General features: G+C 52.3%; 1 protein-coding gene across 1 annotated transcript; it reads right to left on the bottom strand.

Moving 5' to 3' along the window:
- Window positions 1-15845: 15845 nt before the first annotated feature.
- On the bottom strand, window positions 15846-22232 carry LOC136107649 (protocadherin gamma-A10-like). Its single transcript, XM_071814871.1, has one exon. It carries the CDS (start codon window positions 20191-20193, stop codon window positions 17557-17559), a length of 2637 nt encoding a protein of 878 aa, XP_071670972.1. The 5' UTR covers window positions 20194-22232; the 3' UTR covers window positions 15846-17556.
- Window positions 22233-22556: the final 324 nt, after the last annotated feature.

Genomic DNA, 22556 nt, shown 5'->3' with positions numbered 1-22556 from the left:
CACCGTTCTTCCTCAGACATGGGCAATTTAGAAGAGATGTGACTCTGCAACTGTTAATACAATGTTTACCTCTACACCAAATGTCTACCATCTGATCTTGACAGTGCAAAAAAGGAGTATCTTTCTCATACATACTTCCAATAAGAAGCCCCAAACCCACAAATTCCTAACAAAAATACACTCCCATTCCCTATATTCACAGCAATTTTAAGGAAAACATCAACAGTTATTTCTTTAGACCAAGAGCCATTATAACATTGGAAGGCTGGTCAAGGCTTGGAAAAGCTTAATAAAAATCGTGTGAAACTGCATCTCAGTCTTATAAGCTCATGTATTTGGAAAAATTACTTTTCAGACAGCAATGACTACAAATAGTATCCCTGATTCATGTTTGCACTTCCTTGGCTATTACTTGCAGACCAGTTTCTCAGAAGATTGTCATCCATTTTCAGGACACGGGTAAAGGCGTCTAAGTGTAAGTGGCAGAGGCCTTGGCACTAGGCCTCACATTAAAGCACTGCCCAGACAGATGGAGCACACAACCCCCTCTTCTCTTGCTCTGAGACCAGTCTCTTGCTGATCCAGCATTGACTTCTCACCATGTGTATGTGCACAATCAAGGGCATGACTTCCAGTGATATATTCAGATGCATGATCAGACACATAGAGGCCCAACTTTACCTCATCATGACAAGCAATTCGAGCAAGATGATACTCAAAAATAAGACACATTCAGACTCATTTTTGGTAGGACAACAATAAATTCTGAATATCGACAAAGCACATGTTTGGTCTCCACCAGTACCTCCTCACACACAGCACACCAAACAGTCAAACACTCACAGCTCGTATGGTTGTCGGTGGTGTTCTTCATTTGCATATAGACTTCACCTAATTTAATATTGCACAGACAACTTCTCTTTACCATGGATAATATTTGACATCGCAGTATGTGTATGTGATAAACAAGAAAATTGCTTTCAGCAACATTTTAAGGAAACATAGCTGTGGAAGTCTTTCTCTTTCCAAATGTAAATGTGAAAGGCACATAGGGGACAGTCAGGCAAATGTAACAGATTGGATTTCCACACTTTGTCAGAGACCAAGGCCCACCTTCAGATCACTACACAGACCTGGTAGAAAGGAATGGATCAGAACATACTTTTCTGACCTATAGCTCTTGGTCAAGATTCATAACGCAGGTATTTAGCAGGAATGAATACTCGTTTGGCTCCATGCATTTATACTTAGTACAAACTTAATCTATCAGCTAAGTACAGCATGACAACCTGCAGCCTGGAACCTCACAGGGCTACCAAGAGAGCTGGAGTAATGTCTTAAACCAAAATGACTTGGGAAGAAGAAACTCATGATAAATGATCCTGCAGATTGGCACTGAAGAGAGCCATAACTGAACAAGCTGCAACACTGAGCAACAATCCCATGTTCACCTCCACAAACCAAGAGGCATCAGCACACAGCAAGCTGCTGAACAAAGCTTTGCCTTCCCTATAACCAAACCCCTCTACGAAGGAAGTAGCACAATACAGGGGGCAAAGGGTAGGGATGCAGTAGAGAGAGGGTGTGTATGGGAACTGCACCTGCACTCACACAAACAGAACAGATGTGACCTTCCCCAATCGATCAGACAGCCTGAGGTCAAGCTACAGCTCATGACAACAAGCAAAGGAAAACTTAGAAACATATGGAAGTGAATAGATCAGTTGGAGTAACGTTTCTTAGGCCAAAGTTATTGAGCAGAAGCAATTCAAATTGCATGGTACTCAGTTAGGCGCACAGTTGTGTTAACCATGACAAGCAAGCAAATGACCATCAGTTCTTCTCTAGCCGCTCCCGCACCCCGAGCTGCTCTGTCTTCTCTCCAACCCTATGTAACTTGCAGGTTTGCTTCTGACCTTTCCAGAATTGGCAAAGGTATATCATGAGAGGATAATGCACTATTATTGCACCAAGAAGAGAGGTACATTTGTCTCTTCACCACCATTCTGAGCAGAAACTAAAGGATTCCAAACCAGGCAAATGATAAATGACCAAAGTAAAAGAGGACTGGACATCCAGCAGAGACTGGGTCATCAATCTAATGGCTTAGTGACAATCTCCCCTCTTTTATGACATGTGCAGTTCCAAAGAGATGAAACTTCTACTTAAGGTCATGTTTACATGTATTCCCCACTGATGGTAACAGAAAATAAAGGTATCCTCCCATCTCCTGCCTTTCACACTAACAGTAGCATCAGTAAGAGGAACAAACACACAATGCATTGCTAGAGGAAGCTATGTTGATCATTACAAGTAAACATATGTACACAGGAGACCAGGGAAAGAAAGACAAAATCAAGCAAGCAAGGCAAGGAAGCATTAGAAGACGAAGTCTGTCAGAGAAACTCACTGGGAAGACTTCACTACAGTCAATGAAATTCACACCTGAGAGCAGCTGGAAGTCACTGAGACCTCAAGCTGCAAGTGTATCCCTAAAGTCTCACTCTGGACTACAGTGTTGGGGGTTTCATTGTAAGAAATACTCATCAGCTTTCAACAATTCTTCTAATATGTGGCTTACTCATCTCCCACAGATAAGATGCCATATGTGTAAACACCTTATCATAGGCTTCGTTCCCAAGCTCAGTCTTCTAAAAAAGTAGAACAGATTCTCTTTTAGCTTTTGCTTCGTTTTTCTCACAACTAGAATCCTGTCTTAGGTGGCTGAAGGAAGAATTTACTGCAAAACAACATACTTTCAAATGCAAAACCGCTGTCTAGAAATGGGGAAAATTAACCATGACCTTCCCAGAAACAAAGGCCTGAATGAAAGTCTAATTACAACTATGAAGTAACTCTACACCACAATGTTCCATGGACACAGAGATGAAAGAAAGAAATTTCACACAGAAAGCATAAAGTATTAGAGAACTACCATCGTTTTTCAGGGCAGCGAATCCAGGATCACAGCAAAAATGACACAGGCCTTGGCACCAGGCATGAAATCAAACCATTGCTCAGTCAAAACCACACTGACCCACCAGTTTTCCTCGTTGGAATCCATCCTCACACCCTCCTTGCTCTGCATTCACAGTCTTTATTTGAACCATGGACAATAACCAGTGTTTTGACTGTATGGCAGACACAGGTGGAAGAGCATTTCATTCAGGGACAGTTTAAGGAAACATCACAATGTTTGTCTTGGCATCTGAACACCTACAAAGTATGAACGGAAGCTACTTCCCCAACCAAACGATTATAAGAGATCTTTAAAGGATTTCAGGGTCACCAGTCACAATGAGGCCAAGCTCTAGACCTGGACAACAAACAAGGAAAGAATGGGAAACTTGCAGTGAAGGAATCATAGCTTAACATTTCAGATTATGTCAACTGTAGTAGATACACAAGACAGGTATCTGGTTGGTAAAAAGTCCACAGGAGACTCACACAGCATCTCACACCATAGACCACAGCCAAACTTCTTCGATGTAATTCCTTCAGACAATGGAAAAGGGAAAATGTATGGAGTCACAACTGTGGGCCCCGTCTAACAAACAGGACCAATTGAATCATGAAACCTACCTTGTAAGCATTTTGATTATTCCACAGCACGTTTTGACCTGCCCTTTCTCAAAACAGACAGAAATCTTTACCCTGCCCAAACATCACACTAATTCAAAGGAATGCTGAATGTTGTCATATCCTGCAGCTCTGATATAGACACAGTCATTAAAGTATCCTCTCAAAGACACCATCATTCCTATTCAGCACATTGAACAACTTGGAAGACATGTAACTCTCATATCTTTATGGAAATTGTCCATCAGTGTTCAATAACTACTGTTCACAGGAGACATCATGCAACAGGAAAGCGAAATTATGAACCCAGAACTTGGTCAACCGGAATTTGAGCAGTGTGATATTCAAATCGATACACCTTCAGACTCATTTTCTGTAGGCCAGCCATTAATTCTGGGAATTAACAACACACACAACTTGCCTTCACCGATACCTACTTACACACAATACTCAAAAATCTCTGCTCAAACACTTCACAGATCACATCATTGTCAATTGTATTCATCACTTGCACATAGATGACCCCTGATGAAAGGCTTCACAGACAAGTTCACCTTACCAAGGATAATATTTGAATTCACAGTATGCATATGTGACAAGCAAGAGAATTTCCTCTGGCAACATTTAAAAGAAACATATCTATGGAAATCTGTCTCTTTATAGCTGTAAACATGTCTGGCAAATGTAACAGAAGGTATTTCCACACATTTTCAGATACAGAAGCCCACCTTGAAGACATTACCATGAGCAAGACAAATAGTTAACGCCTGCAGAAAGGAAGGGGCCAGAACATAATTTTTGGATGGAGGTACGTAACCCATGTATTTAGTAGGCAAAGAAGAAATATCTGGCTCCACCCATTTCTAATTAGTACGTAATTAAGCTACTAGTGCATGCACTGGGATCGCATCATAGGCTTCCTATCTTTTACATATCTATGCATAGATGATGTTCCATTATCTCCTTACTGCATCAAGGTTCTAGAAGTAAACGAGGTGTCCTCCAAGAGAAGACTGGGACAGTCAACATTAATACAGAAACGACGTAACAAAATCAGCAAGCCCTGCTCTAATGAAACTCAAGCCAACAGCAGCTCCACTTCTCCTGCCTCCCACATCCATTGTGACCCTGAGCAATGATCCCACCTTAACCTCCACGGAGCAAGAGCCAACAGCACATGGCAAGTTCTTGGACGAAGCTTGCCCTTCCTTGTAAGCAAACCTCCCTACATGGGACGCAACAGAACGCGGCGAGGAAAGGACAGAGAAGCATCAGAGGGAACCGTCGCGGAGAAAGGGCGGTCATCGGAACTCACCGGAGGAGCGGCGGGGTCCTCCCCGAGCAACGGAGCGGGCTCGTCGGGCTGCGGGCGGGCCGGGAGGGTGTCGCAGCAGCTGGCGCCCGAGAAGCGGAGCTGGCTCTTGCGCGAGTCGGCCGTGAGCGACACCTCGTGCGAGTAGGAGTGCAGGAAGGCGCGGACGCCGTCGATGCCCACGAAGTGCGAGGCCGGTACGCCGCGGAGGGCGCCGCTGCCCGCCGCCAGCAGCTGCGAGCGGCGCCAGCGCCAGCGCCGCAGGCGCAGCGCCAGTAGCAGCAGCAGGAAGGCGAGGAAGAGGCAGGACACGGCCGCCACGGCCAGCACCAGCCAGCGCGTCAGGCTGCCGGACGGCTCACTCGGTGCCGCCGCCGATGCCGCGCTGCTCAGCTCCGCCAGTAGCTCGGCCACGCTCTCGGCCAGCACCACCGTCAGCGTGGCCGTGGCCGACAGCGCCGGCCGCCCGTGGTCCTTCACCACCACCACCAGGCTCTGCCGCGCCGCATCGCGGGCCAGCGGGAAGCGCGCCGTGCGCACCTCGCCGCTGTGCAGCCCCACGCGGAACAGCCCCGGCTCCGTCGCCTTGGCCAGCTCGTACGACAGCCACGCGTTTTGCCCCGCGTCCGCGTCCACCGCCACCACCTTGGCCACCAGCGCCCCGGGCTCCGCCGAGCGCGGCGCCAGCTCCACGCCCGCCCAGCCCGCGCCCACCGCAAGCGGCGCCGCCGGCGGGTACAGCACCTGCGGCGCGTTGTCGTTCTCGTCCACGATCACCAGCAGCACCGACACGTTGCTGCTCAGCGCCGGCGCGCCGCCGTCCTCCGCCCGCACCCACAGCTCCACCTCGCGCACCTCCTCGTAGTCGAACGAGCGCAGCGCGTACAGCGCGCCCGTCTCCGCCTCCACCGACACGTACGACGACAGCGGCGCGCCCCGCACACGCCCCTCCCCCAGCCGGTACCGCACGCGCGCGTTCTGCCCCCAGTCCGCGTCCCACGCCCGCACCCTCAGCACCAGCGCGCCCGCCGCGTTGTTCTCGGGTAGACGGGCCCTGTAGCGCGCCTCGGCGAACACTGGCGCGTTGTCGTTCACGTCCAGCACCCGCAGCCACAGCACCGCGCTGCTCCACAGCGCCGGCGACCCGCCGTCCGCCACCTGCACCGTCACGTTGTACTCCGACACCTGCTCCCGGTCCAGCTCCCGAGTCGTTACCACGCGGTAGTAATTTTCAAACGACCTCTCCAGCCGGAACGGAAGGCTCTCGGTGATGCTGCACCGCACCTCGCCGTTGGCTCCTGAGTCGCGGTCCTGAACGTGCAGCAGGGCCACCATTGTCCCCGACGGAGCGTCCTCAGAGATCTCGCTCAGCACCGACGATACTGTCACTTCAGGTGCATTGTCATTGACGTCTGTCGCGGTGATCACTGTTTTCGCTGTGTTGGAAAGACCCCCGCCGTCCCGTGCTTGCACCTCCATTTCGTAGGAGTCACCTTCCTCGAAGTCCAGGCTACGCACCAGCGAGATCGCTCCCGTCTCAGTGTCCAGATGGAAAATCCTCGAGGCCTTCTCCGTGATCTTCTTAAACAAATATGTCACATGCCCGTTGATCCCCTCGTCGGCATCGGTGGCCGTGACGGTGACGAGAGTGGAGCCCACGGGCACGTCCTCTGGCACACGCACCGTGTACTCCGCCTGGCTGAACACGGGCGCGTTGTCGTTGGCGTCCAGCACCGCCACGCGGATCCGCGCCGTGCCCGTCCGCGCCGGCTCGCCGCCGTCGCTCGCTCTCAGCACCAGCTCGTGAAACGCCGCTTCCTCCCGGTCCACCGCCTTCGCCAGCACCAGCTCGGGACGCTGATCCCCGCCGGGACCCGTCTGCACGGCCAGCGAGAAGTGCTCGTCACCGCTTAGGTCGTAGCTCTGCACAGAATTCGATCCCGAGTCCGGGTCGTGAGCCTCGGTCAGGGGAAACCGCCACCCCGGCGCTGTCATCTCGCTTATTCTCTGTTCCAGCTCTACCTCCTTGAAGCTGGGGGCGTTATCGTTGATGTCCCTGATCTCCACTTCGATTCCATAAATCTGCATGTCTCCTTCCACTATCACCTCACAGCGCAGCACGCATTGCTGCACACTATCGCAGAGCTGCTCTCTGTCTATCCTCTCCGCCGTCACTAAATGTCCCGTCTTCCCGTGCAGGGCGAAATATTGCGTCCTTCCTCTGTCTATGATGCGGACACCACTGTCGCCGAGTGCCCGCAGCTGCAGCCTCACGTCCTTGGTTACGTCGCCCACGAACGAGCCCTTCGGCATCTCCTCGGGAATCGAGTAGCGCAGCTGCCCCCACGACGCCTCCCACGCCGCCACCAGCACTCCCCACAGCAGGGCTCCCTCCCACCGGCCCCATCGCCTCCCCGCCGCCCACATCTCCGCCGTGGCCCCGTCGACACCGCACCTAAAACGGCAGCACCCCCAGTCTGCGGCTCCGCCTCCGGTCCCTGCTCGCCGCTCCCGATCGCCGCCGCCGCCCCCCCGCCTCTGCACCGTGGGGACGCTCGCAGAACCTCCAATCGCCGAGCCAGCCCGCAAGCGAGCGAGCGATCCGGGCCTCAGCGGGCGGGGCTGCCTGCAGCGCTCCGGTCTTCCTCTCGCTCCTCCTCGGTCAACAGCGGCGCCCGCAGCCTCTTCCCGGTACTGCAGGCACCGAGCGCTGCCCAGTGTTGCCCGCCCGGCCTGTCCCACCCACAGCTCATGGACATGGAACAGGGGCATTGAGCGCTGCCCAGTGCTTCCCTCCAGCAGTGATCTCCTGCGCCCGCTTTTCTTCAGCCGAGCTTTTCTCTGATCTTTGAGGCGATCACAACCAGGCAAAAGGCAGACGCCTCCCGTGGGCGCCGTATTCCGCACAGGCTACTCGATCACATGGGAAAAATACCCGATTTGGGCTATGTATGTAAAGTAAAATATAACGTTTAGTATATTACCAATTTACCCCAGTAGTCTGAAAGCACATTCTCCTCCACGAATTGCACAGCATCTTTTACGTGTCGTCCTTGAATGATTTTTTTCTCTCACCCTTTCTGCAGATCAAAATTATGATCTGCAGACCCATTAATTTCCCACACCCCTATCAATAAAGGAAAACAGCAATGAAGATACTCCCTCAAATGGAGACCGGTGATTTCCCATATTGGTTTTTCTCTAACTGTGCCCGTTAGAATAATAGAATGCTTTAGGTTAGAAAAGACGTTCAAGATCATCATGTCTAATCGTTAACCTAACAATGCCAAATGCCTAAGCACCACACATATACATCTGTTAAGATGTCCTGAAATGGTGATTCAGCCACTTTCCTGGACACCCTGCTCCTGACAACCCTTTCAGTAAACAATTTTTTCCTAATATCCAGTGTAAACCACCCTTTGCACATCTGGGGGACAGTTCTCCTTCTATCACTTGTTACAGGGGAGAGCAGCACCCACCTCACTATAACCAACTTTCAGGTAGCTGGAGACTGATAACGTCTCCCCTCAGCTTCCTTTTCTTCAGGCTAAATAACCACATTTCTCTCAGCCGTTCCTTATGATACTTGTGCCCTAGATGCTTCAGCAGCTTCGTTGTAGTGACGGGCCCATAACTTAACACTGAAATGTTACATTATATGTTATGTCATGTTACTGAACACAGTGCTATTTCTACTTCATGGAGAAATTCCTTGCTAATTACGATATACGTAAAGAAAAACAACACAATCCCCACCAGGATTTTTTTTTTTTTGCCATGCCTGAATGCCTCGTACAAGGGTAGCAAATGAAAAAAGGTTCTGAAATAGCGTGATATTTACACTCCCGAGGAACCAGAGATATCAGGCTCATTAACCCAAATAGCTGGAACCCTTCTTAAATAGCTGGAACGACTGGGGAAGGGGCTTTTCTATTGTCAGAAATAGAAGTGTTAAAGATTAACTTGTTCATAAAATATTCATCTGATCCTCGGGTTTTTATGTTGATAGGACAACTTTTTAACAAAATAGTCTAGGTCACAGCAAGACTACGCCGACCACATGCCTGAACGCTGTCATTTTGGGTATAGCTTCTTCTAGTAAAACAGGCAGACATAACGAGGATTGCAGAAAGTGGCTGAGAGACTGAATTCCTCGATTTAGTCAATGCAATCAACCAGGTCCAAGCACCCCTTGCTGGGACTATATATAAAGTAATTGCAAAGAGAGACAATGCCCGGAAGAACTGACCTGTCACACCTGGGCTACCTTTTCTACAGAAGCCATACAACACAAGATTAACGACTCTCTCCTTTTCATCAAAGAGGAACAACCTGTAAGTTCTCCTTCATGAAGAAAGCACGCACACTTCAGGAAAGAAACATCAAGCATCAACTCCAGTCTCCCGACGCCATCATGTAGAATCAGTGGATCTCATTCACAGCAAGGAACGGTCCTAACCGTTAACATGGGAAATAACTGCACAAAGAACGGGGAAAAAAATCTTGCGTATTATACTTGCTGTTATTTCTGCAGCAGCCTTCTTCCAAAACCTGAGAAAGCACACGGAGGAAGAGGGGAACATTCAATAGGAAGGAACTGTAATGTCGCCACTCATGGAGATACACGCACCTTTCCTTTGGCAAACCAGCTATCAACCAGGTTCGACTAAATCAGGTTGAGGAAAAAATGATGAGGAAGAAGAAATCTCTAACATAAAGCGTCCATCACATTTTTCATCTTGCCGAATCATTAATTTACCGCGTTACTGACTCCTATGAGAGTCGTAGTTAACACCTCTCAATTGAACATGGAAACACCAAAGAACTGAAAACTGATGCCACGAGCTGCCTGCTTCATTTCTTGACAGAGACACAAACCAGCACTCCACATTGTCACCGCTCGGGAAAACCCAGGGGAACAGGAAAGAAGGTTTAGAAAGCTCCAGGGAAATCGCGAGAGCGCGAGATTACAGACCTGCAGTGCGCCGGGGTCGACGGGCGGCTCTCCCGCGTCGGTACTGCTACTCGGGCTCCGCTTCCCGCTGGGCTCCCCGCCCAGAAGCTCCTCCGCGGGCAGGTTGGGCAGCGGCGGCGGCAGCCAGGCGGCCTCGGCCACGGCGCGGCCCGGCGCCACGCACAGGTTGTAGGAGTAGGGCAAGGTGCCCTCGCAGAAGTCGGCCGGGAAGGCGGCGCCGGCCACGGACAAGCGCTGCGCGCCCAGGCAGCGCAGGACGGCGGGCGGCCCGGCCCGGCGCAGCCGCGCCAGCACGGCCAGCGCCACGCTCAGCAGGAACAGGGCGGACAGCAACGCCAACGCCAGCACCAGGTAGAACTGCAGCTCCGCCGGCGAGTCGGCGCCCGCCGCCCGCTCGCTCAGCTCCGGCAGCGCCTCCTGCAAGCTCTCGGCCAGCACCACGTGCAGCGTGGCCGTGGCCGACAGCGCCGGCTGCCCGTGGTCCTTCACCACGGCCACCAGCCGCTGCTTGGTCGCGTCCCTCTCCGACACGACTCGCGCCGTGCGCACCTCGCCGCTGTGCAGCCCCACGCGGAACAGCACGGGTTCCGACGCCTGCACCAGCTCGTACGACAGCCACGCGTTGCGCCCCGCGTCCGCGTCCACCGCCACCACCTTGGCCACCAGGTACCCGGCCTCGGCCGAACGCGGTACCACCTCGAACGGCTCCAGCGCCGGCGACGCTCCCGGCACTCTCTCTCCCGCTCCCGTCGCCGGCCAGAGCACCCGTGGCGCGTTGTCGTTGCGGTCCAGCACGAAGACGCGCACCGTCGCCGTCGAGCTTCGCGCCGGCTCCCCGCCGTCCTGCGCCCGCACGACCACGGCGAACTCGCGGCACTGCTCGTAGTCGAAGGAGCGCTGCGCGTACAGCGCGCCGCTCCGCGCCTCCACCGACACGTACGCCGCCGCGGCCTCGCTGCCGTCCGCCAGCCAGTAGCTCACGCGCCCGTTGGCACCCGCGTCTGCGTCCCGCGCGAGCACGCGCAGCACCGGCGCACCAGCCGCGTTGTTCTCCGCCACGTAGGCGCTGTAGGCGGCCTCCTCGAACACCGGCGCGTTGTCATTCACGTCCGACACATCCAGCACCAGTGCCGTGCTGCTCGACAGCGCCGGCCGGCCCCGGTCTCGGGCCACAACCGTCACGCGGTGCTCGGCCGCCTGCTCCCGGTCTAGGGCGCTGGCCGTCACCACCTTGTACGAGCCGCCCGACGACGACACGAGCGATAGAGGCGCCTCACCCGACAGCTCGCAGGACACCTCTCCATTCTCCCCGGAGTCCAGATCCCGCACTTTCACCAGCGCCACCACCGTGCCGGTCGGCGCGTCCTCGGGCACCGGGCTCGACACGGACGTCAGTGTCACTTCGGGCGCGTTGTCGTTGACGTCCAGTACCTCCACCTCCACTTCGCAGTGAGCCACCAAGCCACCCCCGTCCCTCGCCTCCACCAGCAGCGTGTAGCCTCGCGTGTCCTCGAAGTCCAGAGCCTCCTGCAGCGTGATCGTTCCTCTTTCTGCGTCCAGCCTAAACTTCTGAAGCACCTTGGCCGGCGTTTCACCGAAGCCGTACGTGATGCGAGCATTGGTCCCGGCATCAGCGTCAGAGGCGGATACATTGAGTACCGTCGATCCTGGGGATGCGTCCTCCCGCAGGCTCGCCCGATACCGGTCCTGCGCGAACACAGGCGCGTTGTCGTTGGCGTCGGTGACGTTGATGCAGAGCTGGGCGGTGCCGCTCCGGAGCGGATCACCGCCGTCCAGCGCCGTCAGCACCAGACGCAGGCTCGGCTCGCGCTCCCGGTCCAGCGCGCGGCGCAACACCAGCTCCGCGAGCTTGCTGCCATCCGGACTCTCCTTCACCTCCACCGCGAAGTACTCGTTGGCCTCCAGCTCGTATCCCTGCAGCGAGTTGCTGCCCACGTCCGCGTCTTGCGCCTTGCCCAATGCAAAACGAGCGCCGGGAGAGGTGAACTCATTGATCTCCAACTGGAAGCTGTCTGTCAAGAAGCGCGGTGCGTTGTCGTTGACGTCCTGAATGGCCACTTCGACGTGGAAAACGTTGAGCGGGTTCTGCACCAGCGCCTCGAAGCTGACGGAGCAGGACGCCGCCTCCCCGCACATCTCCTCCCGGTCCAACCTCTCGCTTACGTACAGGTTCCCATTCTCCCCGCTCACCGTGAAGTATTGCTTGTCCGTGCTGAGCCGCAGCTTGCGTGCCGGCAGGTCCGCCGGGCTCAGCCCCAGGTCCCGTGTCAGCGGCCCCACCAGCGAGCCTCTGCCCAGCTCCTCGGGGATGGTGTAACGGAGCCGTTCCGCTGCCGCCCGCCAGCACAAGCCCAGCAGCAAAGCGGGCAGCAGCATCCGCCTGCCTGCTCGCCGCCGCCTCTGCCCGCCCGCCATTCTCGGCAGCGCTCCCCGCGCTCCTCCCTCCTGCCGCTGCCGTCCCTCCTTCCAGACCCTCTCCACAAACAACGCAGGGGCCGCCGAAGGTCAGCGTGCGATGCGGACGCTGCTCCCCAGTCCGCACCACCTCTCGCCACTGCTGCCCGTGCCACTGCCGCTCTGGCCGGCGCCGGGCGAGTGAGCAGCCTGCGGGGGCAGGATGCTGCGGCGGCTCCGGCTGCGGCTCCGGCGCCGCTCCGCCTCGGCCAACAGCGGCACCCGGAGGCGCCGCGACGATACCGCAGCCGCCTGATGGCCGCGCTCCTGGGGACCCGGTCTTCTCACGGGGATTTGGTGCCTGCACTCTGTTGCGGGGCCATGGTGTCATTAGAATCAGAAAGGGAAGAAGCTCTCGCTTGCCGCAACACCGAAATTGTTTAAAACGGGGAGACGCTGTCAGGTGCTTTTAGGTCATCTCCTTGAGCCGCAATGAATAGTGTGCTTTAAATATTTACAACCGATCAAGAAATAAAGGAACTCAGCTTCTATTAATAAAATCAAGAGGGAAGTATAAGAGCAAGATACAGAAGTACAGGTAGGGAAGAGCTCTTTTGCACTCTGTCATCTATTGTGAATTCTGCTTTCCTTACCTGGAACAAATACCAAGAAGGAAATATTTGTAATGGAGTAATCAATAAGTAATCACAGAGTAAAGCAAAAGCAATTTCAATCCTTTCATGGCAGGCCTGTAACGGTTTTCCCTCTTCCCAACATTTCTTCCTTTTGTTCACTTAAGTCTCTGACGTTTGTCCTGCTGATTTATATTTTTTTGTAGAACAATTACACTGATAAAAATATATCAGCGCAACAGTAATGTGTATCATTTTATGCTAAGAAAGCAGATTAACATTTATTATTTTGGTTTTGATTCACAAAAGTTCCTTCTTTTGTGTCTCCATACTCGAGGGGCTGACTATGGGAAAATGTATAGCCAGGTCAAAATTTTCATAGAATCATAAAATGATTTGGATTGGAATTAATATTTTAAAATCTAGTCCACCCCTCTGCCATGGTCAGGGACATTCATCAAAAGATCATGTTGCTCAAAAATCCCATCTGTCCTGACCTTAAACCCTTCTAATGATGATGCATCCACAACTGCTCTGGGTAACCTGTTCCAGTGTCTCAACACTTTCATTATAAAACTTCCCTTCTTTATGTCCAATCTAAACCTACCCTCTTTCAGCTTAAAATCTTTGACCCTTGACCTGTCATGGCAGGGCCTGCTAAAGACTCTTTCTCTGCCTTTCTTATAACCTACCTTTATCTATTGAAAAGGTGCAATAATGTTTGCTGAGAGTTTCTCCAGGCTGAAGCACCTCTACTCTCAGCTCTTCTTCCCAGCAGACATTCCAGACCTTTGACAATTTCATCGTACTTCTCTGGACCTACTCTAACTACTCCTGTAGTGTGTGCTACTTCAGGTGGGTTCTTGCAAAAGCAGAGTAGAAGGGGAGAACCACCTCCCTTGACCTCCTGGTCATGCTACATGTTATACAGCCCAGGATACAATTGGCCTTCTGGGCTGTGAATGCACATTTCTGGCTCATGTCCCATTCATCACACATCCCTGAGTCCTTCTCTGCAAGGCTGCTCTCAAGCCATTCATGCCACTGTATTGAAACTGGGTATTGTCCTGACCTGGGTGCAAGATGGACTTGGCCTTGTTGAACTTCATGAGGTGCACATGTGAGCTCAATTCTCAAGCCTGTCAACATCCCCCTGGATGGCATATCTTCCCTTGAGCGAATCAACTACAGCACTCACCTTGGTGTTGTCTGCAAACTTGCTGAAGCACTCAATCGCACTGTCTATGAAGATACTAAATAGTACTGGTCCCAGTATGGACTCTTGAGGGACACCACATGTAACTTGGATATTAAACTATTGACTATAACTCTTGGGATGTGGATGTCCAGCCAGGTCTTTCTCCATCCAAAAGTCCACCAGTCAAACCCATATCTCTCCAGGTTAGCAGTCAGCATGTTTTGGGGGACTATGTGGGAGACATCCTGGACACATTCTGCCACTGACCACTAGTTTGTTCATGGAAACCTTGACTGGGCTGCGTTGCCACTTGGTAATTTGAGAACTGCAGGACAAATGGTTTTGCTTTTTTTGCTAGAGACAAATGTGTTGCTGGGAATACATGTACTACATCTATGGAAGCCTTCTTCTCCACAGCTGTAAACATAAAAGTTGTGTAAGGGGAAAGAGTGCAGATAAGACTTTCCAAATATGATCAGATACCCTGTGGGTGAGGTCATGACAAGGAGCAAGGGAAGAGTTAGAAACATACTGAAGTGAATGGATCACATGGAACAATATTTCTTAGCTCAAACTTATTCAGCAGAAGCAACTCAAATTGCATCATACTCCATTAAACACATGCTTGTGTTAATTGTGGCAAGCAAGTAAATTATCATCTGTATTCTATAAGCCCCACCAGAGCTGCCCTGTTTTCTCTCAAACCCTACTCAACTTGCAGGTTTGTTTCTGACCTCAGAATTGGCAAAAACATAGCATGAGAGGACTATGTACTATGATCACATCAAGAAGGGAGGTACATTTGTCTGCTCACCACCATTCTAAGGAGAAACAGGATTCTAAAGCACACAAATGATAAGCACACAAAAGAAAATAGAAGTGGTCATCATACTAATGGTTTAGGTGGAATCTCTTATCCTCTTTTATGACAATGTTCTACAGAGATGTGACTTCTACTATAGTCATACTTTCATCTATTCTCCCTACCAAAAACATAACACAAAGGTAGCCTCACATCTCCTGCCTTTAACACCCACTGGAGCATGAGCAAGAGGCGCGAACACACAACACACTGCTAAACCAGGTATGCTGATAACTACAAGTAAACCTTCATACCTAGGAAACCAAGAGAAGGAAAACAGAACCATAAATGAGACAAGCAATACAAGGAAGCATTAGAAGATAAAGTGTTGTCAGACAATGGAAGGATGTCACTACAGATGTAGAAATTAATCCCTGAGAGCACTGGAAGTCATTGTGCTCTCACACTGCAAATGCAATCTTACAATCTTACTCTGGACAACATAGCTGGGGTTTTTTTTTAAGAAATAGTCATTGCCTCTTGTCAGGTCTTCTAATATGTGGCCTACTCATCTCCCACATATATGAAGCCATATGTGTAAGCACCTTATTGTGGGCCTCATTCTCAAGCTAAAGACTTCTGAGAAATTACAACAGATTATCTCTCATATTCTGCTTCATTTTTCTCACCAAAAAAAAAAAAAAAAAAAAATCTCTTAGGTGTTTGAAGGAAGTAATTGCTGCAAAACAACACTCACACTTTCCAATGCAAAAACACTGTCCAGAAGCAGGGAAAATGAATTACAGGCTCCCACGAAAAAAAGATCCAAAATCTAGTCTAAGTGAAGCAACTCTATATTGCAAAATTAGAGAGAGACAGAGATGGAAAAAGGAGATTTCACACAGGAATTACAAGCCGTTTATGCATCATCAATCCACATGCACTTTATTGTTATTGTTATTGTGTTATTGTGCACTTTATGATTAGAGAATTACCATTGCCTTTCAGGACAGGCAATCCAGGATCGTAGCAAACATGGCACAGGCTTTGGCACCATCCATGAAATGAAAGCAATATTAACCCACATATTTTTATGATTCTAAGACAGCCTCTCACTCTCCTTGCTCTGCATTCACAACCTTTACTTGACTCATAGATAATATCCACTTTTTTGACAATATGGTAGCTACAGGCAAAAGAACATGTCATTCAGTGACATTTTAGGGAAACAGAGGTCTATCAAAATCTTTGTCTTGGCAGCTGAACACCTACAAGAAATGCCTGGAAATTTCTTCCCCAACCAAACGATTATAAGAGATCTACCAGGCTTTCAGGATCACCAGCCACAATGAGGCCTAATTCTAGTACTGGGCAACAAACAAGGCAAGAATGGGATACTTGCACAAGTAAAGGAATCATATCTTAATATTTCAGATTATGTCAACTGTAGTGGGTACAGAAGACAGGTATCTGGTTGGTAAACAGTCCACAGGAGACTCGCACAGCATCTCACACAATGGACTGTAGCCATAGTTCTTCCATGTAATTCCTTGAGACAACAGAAAAGGGAAAAAGTCTGGAACCACAACTGTGGGTCCGTCTAACAAGTAGGACCAACTGAACCATTAAACCTACCTTGTAGGCATTTTGATTATACCTCAACAGATGTTTTGTTTTGACCTGCCCTGTCTCAAAACAGTCTTTACCTTCCCCAAATATCACAGTAAATCAAAAAAATGTTAAATGTTCTTATAACATGCAGCTCTGATAAAGATACAGTAATCAAATCTTAACAGAAATTGTCTGTCTGTGCTCAACAACCACCATTCACAGGAGACATCACACAACAGGAAAGCAAAGTGATGAACCCACAACTTCGTCAACTGGAATTTCAGCAGCGTGATACCCAAAATGAAGACATCTTCAGACTCATTTTCTCTAGGCCAGCAATTAACCTTGGCGATTAACAAAAAACATGCCTTGTCTCCCGAAGTACCTCCTTACACATAGAACCCCAAAAACTCTGCTGAAACACTTCACAAATCAAATCACTGTAAATGATATTCATCATTTGCACATGGTCGACTCATAAAGAAATTTGCATGAACAGATGCTCTTAACCATAGATAGTATTTAAATTCTCAACATGTGTATGTGACAAGAAAGAGCATTTCTTCCAGTAACATTTTAAGGAAACACATATATGGAAATCTTCCTCTTTGCAGCCGTAAACATTGTCTGGCAAATGTAATAGATGGGATCTTCCACACATTGTCAGAGACACAAGCCCACCTTCAGGTCATTACAATGAGCAAGGCAAGAAGTTAATTCCTGCAGAAAGGAAGGGATCAGAACAGAATATTCTAAATTATAAGGGAAGATACATAGCCAAGGTATTTAGTAGGCAATGAAGAAATATTTGGCTCCACCCATTCCTAATTAGTACATAACTGAGTTCTTAGTACATGCACTAGGATCACATCATGGGCTTCACATCTTGTACATGTGTATACGTAGATGAAGTTGTATTGTCTCCCCACTACATCAAGGTTCAGAAAGTGATCGAGGTGTTTGTCCTTCAGGAGATGACGTGGTCACTCCACAGCGTCATAAAAACATCAAGACCCACTCTAACGAAACTCAAGCCAACAGCAACACCACTTCCCCTGCTTCCCACACCAACTGTGACCCTGAGCAACGATCACCACCCCAAACCAAGAGCCACCGGCACACAGCGCACTGCCGAACAAAGCTTGGCTTTCCTTGTAACGAAACCTCCCTACGTGCGATGCAGAAGAACGCGACGGGGGGCAGAGCAGTAGCAGAAGGAAGCGTCGCGGAGAAAGGGCGGTCATTGGAACTCACCGGAGGAGCGGCGGGGTCCTCCGCGAGCAGCGGCGCGGGCTCGTCGGGCGGCGGGCGGGCCGGGAGGGTGTCGCAGCAGCTGGCGCCCGACAAGCGGAGCTGGCTCTTGCGCGAGTCGGCCGTGAGCGACACCTCGTGCGAGTAGGAGTGCAGGAAGGCGCGGACGCCGTCGACGCCCACGAAGTGCGAGGCCGGCACGCCGCGCAAGGCGCCACTGCCCGCCGCCAGCAGATGCGAGCGGCGCCAGCGCCGCAGGCACAGCGCCAGAAGCAGCAGCAGGAAGGCAAGGAAGAGGCAGGACACGGCCGCCACGGCCAGCACCAGCCAGAGAGTCAGGCTGCCGGCCGGCTCGCCCGGCGCCGCCGCCGATGCCGCGCTGCCCAGCTCCTCCAGCAGCTCGGCCACGCTCTCGGCCAGCACCACCGTCAGCGTGGCCGTGGTCGACAGCGCCGGCCGCCCGTGGTCCTTCACCACCACCACCAGGCTCTGCCGCGCTGCGTCGCGGGCCAGCGGGAAGCGCGCCGTGCGCACCTCGCCGCTGTGCAGCCCCACGCGGAACAGCCCCGGCTCCGTCGCCTTGGCCAGCTCGTACGACAGCCACGCGTTCTGCCCCGCGTCCGCATCCACCGCCACCACCTTGGCCACCAGCGCCTCGGGCTCCGCCGAGCGCGGCACCAGCTCCACGCCCGCCCAGCCCGCGCCCGCCGCAAGCGGCACCGCTGGCGGGTACAGCACCTGCGGCGCGTTGTCGTTCTCGTCCACGATCACCAGCCGCACCGACACGTTGCTGCTCAGCGCCGGCGCGCCGCCGTCCTCCGCCCGCACCCACAGCTCCACCTCGCGCACCTCCTCGTAGTCGAACGAGCGCAGCGCGTACAGCGCGCCCGTCTCCGCCTCCACCGACACGTACGACGACAGCGGCGCGCCCCGCACACGCCCCTCCTCCAGCCGGTACCGCACGCGCGCGTTCTGTCCCCAGTCCGCGTCCCACGCCCGCACCCTCAGCACCAGCGCGCCCGCCGCGTTGTTCTCGGGCAGCCGGGCGCTGTAGCGCGCCTCCGCGAACACTGGCGCGTTGTCGTTCACGTCCAGCACCCGCAGCCACAGCACCGCGTTGCTCCACAGCGCCGGCGACCCGCCGTCCACCGCCCGCACAGTCACGTTGTACTCCGACACCTGCTCCCGGTCCAGCTCCTCAGCAGTCACCACGCTGTAATAATTGTCAAAGGACTTCTCTAGTCGGAATGGGAGGTTCTTGGCGATGCTGCACCGCACCTCGCCGTTCGCCCCCGAGTCCCGGTCCTGAACGTGCAGCAGGGCCACCATCGTGCCCAACGCGGCGTCCTCGGAGATCTCGCTCAGCACCGACGACACTGTCAGTTCGGGTGAATTGTCGTTGACGTCTGCCACTGTTATCGCCACTTTTGCCGTAACAAAAAGTTCCCCGCCGTCCCGTGCCTGTACCTCCATTTCGTACGAGTCACCTTCCTCGAAGTCCAAGCCACGCACCAGCGAGATCGCTCCGGTTTCAGCGTCCAGCTGGAAAATCTCCGATTCTATGTCGGACATTTTCTTCAACGAATATTTCACCTGCCCGTTGAGCCCCTCGTCGGCGTCGGTGGCCGAGACAATGACGAGGGTGGAGCCCACGGGCACGTCCTCCGGCACACGCACCGTGTACTCCGCCTGGCTGAACACGGGCGCGTTGTCGTTGGCGTCCAACACCGCCACGCGGATCCGCGCAGTGCCCGTCCGCGCCGGCTCGCCACCGTCGCTCGCCCTCAGCACCAGCTCGTGAAACGCCGCCTCCTCCCGGTCCAGCGCCTTCACCAGCACCAGCTCGGGACGCTGATCCCCGCCGGGACCCGTCTGCACGGCCAGCGAGAAGTGCTCGTCGCCGCTTAGCTCGTACCTCTGCACAGAATTCGTTCCCGAGTCCGGGTCGTAAGCCCTTACCAGGGGATACCGCGAGCCCGGGGCTGTCGTCTCAATTATTTTCTCATCCAACTCAACTTCCTTAAAGCTGGGGGCGTTATCGTTAATGTCCGTGATTTCCACTTCGATTCCGTAAATATTCTTTTCCGTCTCCACTATCACCTCACAGCGCAGCAAGCATTTCTCCAGCAGCCGGCACAGCTGCTCTCTGTCTATCTTTTCTGCTATCACCAAATGTCCCGTCTTTCCGTGCAGAGCAAAATACTGCATCCTACCTTTGTTCAAGATGCGGACGCTACTGTCCCCGAACGCCGGCAGCCCCAGGTCCTTGGCCACGTCGCCCACGAACGAGCCCTTCGGCATTTCCTCGGGCATCGAGTAGCGCAGTTGCCCCCACGCCGCCTCCCACGCCGCCACCAGCACTCCCCACAGCAAGGCTCGCTCCCACCGGCCCCAGCGCCTCCCCGTCGCCCACATCTCCTCCGCGTCCCGCCGGCACCGCACCAACAACGGTAGCTCCGCCCCGCCTTCTTCTGCTTCGTCCTCTGCTCTCCGCTCCCGGCCGCTGCCGCCGGACCCTCCGCCTCGCTGCAGCACGGCTCCAAACCGCGGGGAAGTTCGCAAACCGCACGGACACCGAGTCAACCAGAGAGCGAACCAGGCCGCAGCGGGCGGGGCTGCCTGCAGCGCTCCGGTCTTCCTCTCGCTCCTCCTCGGTCAACAGCGGCGCCCGCAGCCTCCTCCCGGCACTGCAGCCACCGAGCGCCGCCTAGCGCTGCCCGCCCGACCTGTCGCAACCACAGCTCGCGGCCACTGTGCAGTGGCCACGGAGTCATCGCTTCCCTCCAGAGGTGATCTCCCGCGTCGGCTTTTCTCCAGCCGAGCTTTTCTTTTTCTTCAAGGTGATGACAGCCAGGGGGAAGGCAGAGGCCTCCAGTATTTATGCAATGTAAAATATGACGTGTAGAATATTATGAGATTTATTCCGTTAGTCTCAAAGTACAATCTCCCTCATGAATTGCACAACTCTTTGTAGCAGTCGTGACTGAATTACCTTTCTCTCACGGTTTCTGCAGACCAAAAGTCCTTCATACAGTCACATCATAATCCGACAAATAGAACAAAGTAGCAATACTTTTTCTTTAACGATTCATAGTATTTCTACTGCACTGGAAAAAATACTATTGCTATTGGCAATATTTGTAAAGTAAAATACATTTTCTTATTTTAACGTGTAAAATATTACCACTCTATTCCTATCTGTCCAAAACCACAATTCCCACCACGATTTTTTTGTAGTGATCATGCTTGAATGGCTTGTACAAGGGTAACAAAATAATAAAGGCTCCAAAATACAAAACGTGATATTCACACCCCCGAGGTACGAAAGATATTAAGCTCATTAACCCAAGCAGCAAAAACTCTTTTTTCAATGCTTCATACGGAATACCATCGAAATGAACTACTTCACCACTGGCTGACATTAGACATTTGAAGTAGATATTTAAATGCTGAAGAATTTGGTCACTGAAACAGAGACACTCGGTCTCAGTCAATAGTGATGGAAGAGTTAATTTAGACCTTGTTCCATATGACAGCTCCTGAGGAGGTGATGCTCAGGCACCTGCGTGGGCTCAGGAATTTCTCCCAGGAAGACCTTCCTGAGAACACAGGACAGAAGGAGGCTCCCCTGCTGCTTGAAAATATTTTCTTCTTATTCTGTATCGCACATTACGAGAATGAAGATACATTGCAACCATACGACAGAACTGATACTTTTTCCGATATTTGTCTATTCTCAACAATCTTTTTGAACTGGGAGAGAGCAATTGAAATGCATTGAATTGTTGGTACATCTATAGAAAGAGCTAAAAATTGATATGAAAATTTGAAGGACTTATGGTGGGATTTCCCATTTTTACAGGCCACAGCCATTTAGTTTTGTATAGCTTATGCACATTTAGATTTATATTTATCCAAATAATTCAATAGCGTGAGTGACGAAGAAGAGACTTCCCCCCCTCCGCCTCAGGAATCACTGTGTAAAGGACAAATGCTTATTAGCAAAGTATTATTCTAATCCTTGAACCTTAATGTAGGCAGGACAAATTTTTCAACAAAATAGTGTAGGAAAGCAAGAGTACAGCTGCATACTCTAAACTACGCGAACCTGGTTCAAGTAAATCGGCTTGGAAAAAAATATTACAAGGAAAAATTTCTAACACCAAGCGTCCATCACATTTCTCATTGTCCAAAATAATTAATTGATCACTTTACTAACTCCTATGGGAATCGTAGTTAGCATCTCTTAGCTGAACCTGAATGTGCGAATACCGAGGAAGCAAGAAGTGACGCCAGGAGCTGCCTGCTGCGAGTGGGAGAGGGATACTCTGTTCCTTCATTTCTTCACCGAGACACGGAGCAGCACTCCCCATTCACACCACTCGGGAAAACCCAGGGGAACAGAGAAGAAGGTTCAGAAAAACTCAAGGGAAAATGTAAGAGATCGCGGGCTTACAGACCTGCGGTGCGTCGGGGTCGGCGGGAGGCCCTCCCGCGGCGGCGCTGCTGCTCGGGCTCCTTTTCACGCTGGGCTCCCCGCCCAGAAGCTCCTCCGCGGTCAGGCTGGGCGGCGGCAGCGGCAGCCAAGCGGCCTCGGCCACGGTGCGGCCCGGTGCCACGCACAGGTTGTAGGAGTAGGGCAAGGTGCCCTCGCAGAAGTCGGCCGGGAAGGCGGCGCCGGCCACGGACAAGCGCTGCGCGCCCAGGCAGCGCAGGACGGCGGGCGGCCCGGCCCGGTGCAGCCGCGCCAGCACGGCCAGCGCCACGCTCAGCAGGAA

This window comes from Patagioenas fasciata, chromosome 14 (genome assembly GCF_037038585.1).
Source record: "Patagioenas fasciata isolate bPatFas1 chromosome 14, bPatFas1.hap1, whole genome shotgun sequence".
NCBI lineage: Eukaryota > Metazoa > Chordata > Aves > Columbiformes > Columbidae > Patagioenas > Patagioenas fasciata.
Note: the sequence above shows the minus strand (reverse complement) of the source record. Positions and strands in the feature narration are given on the sequence as shown.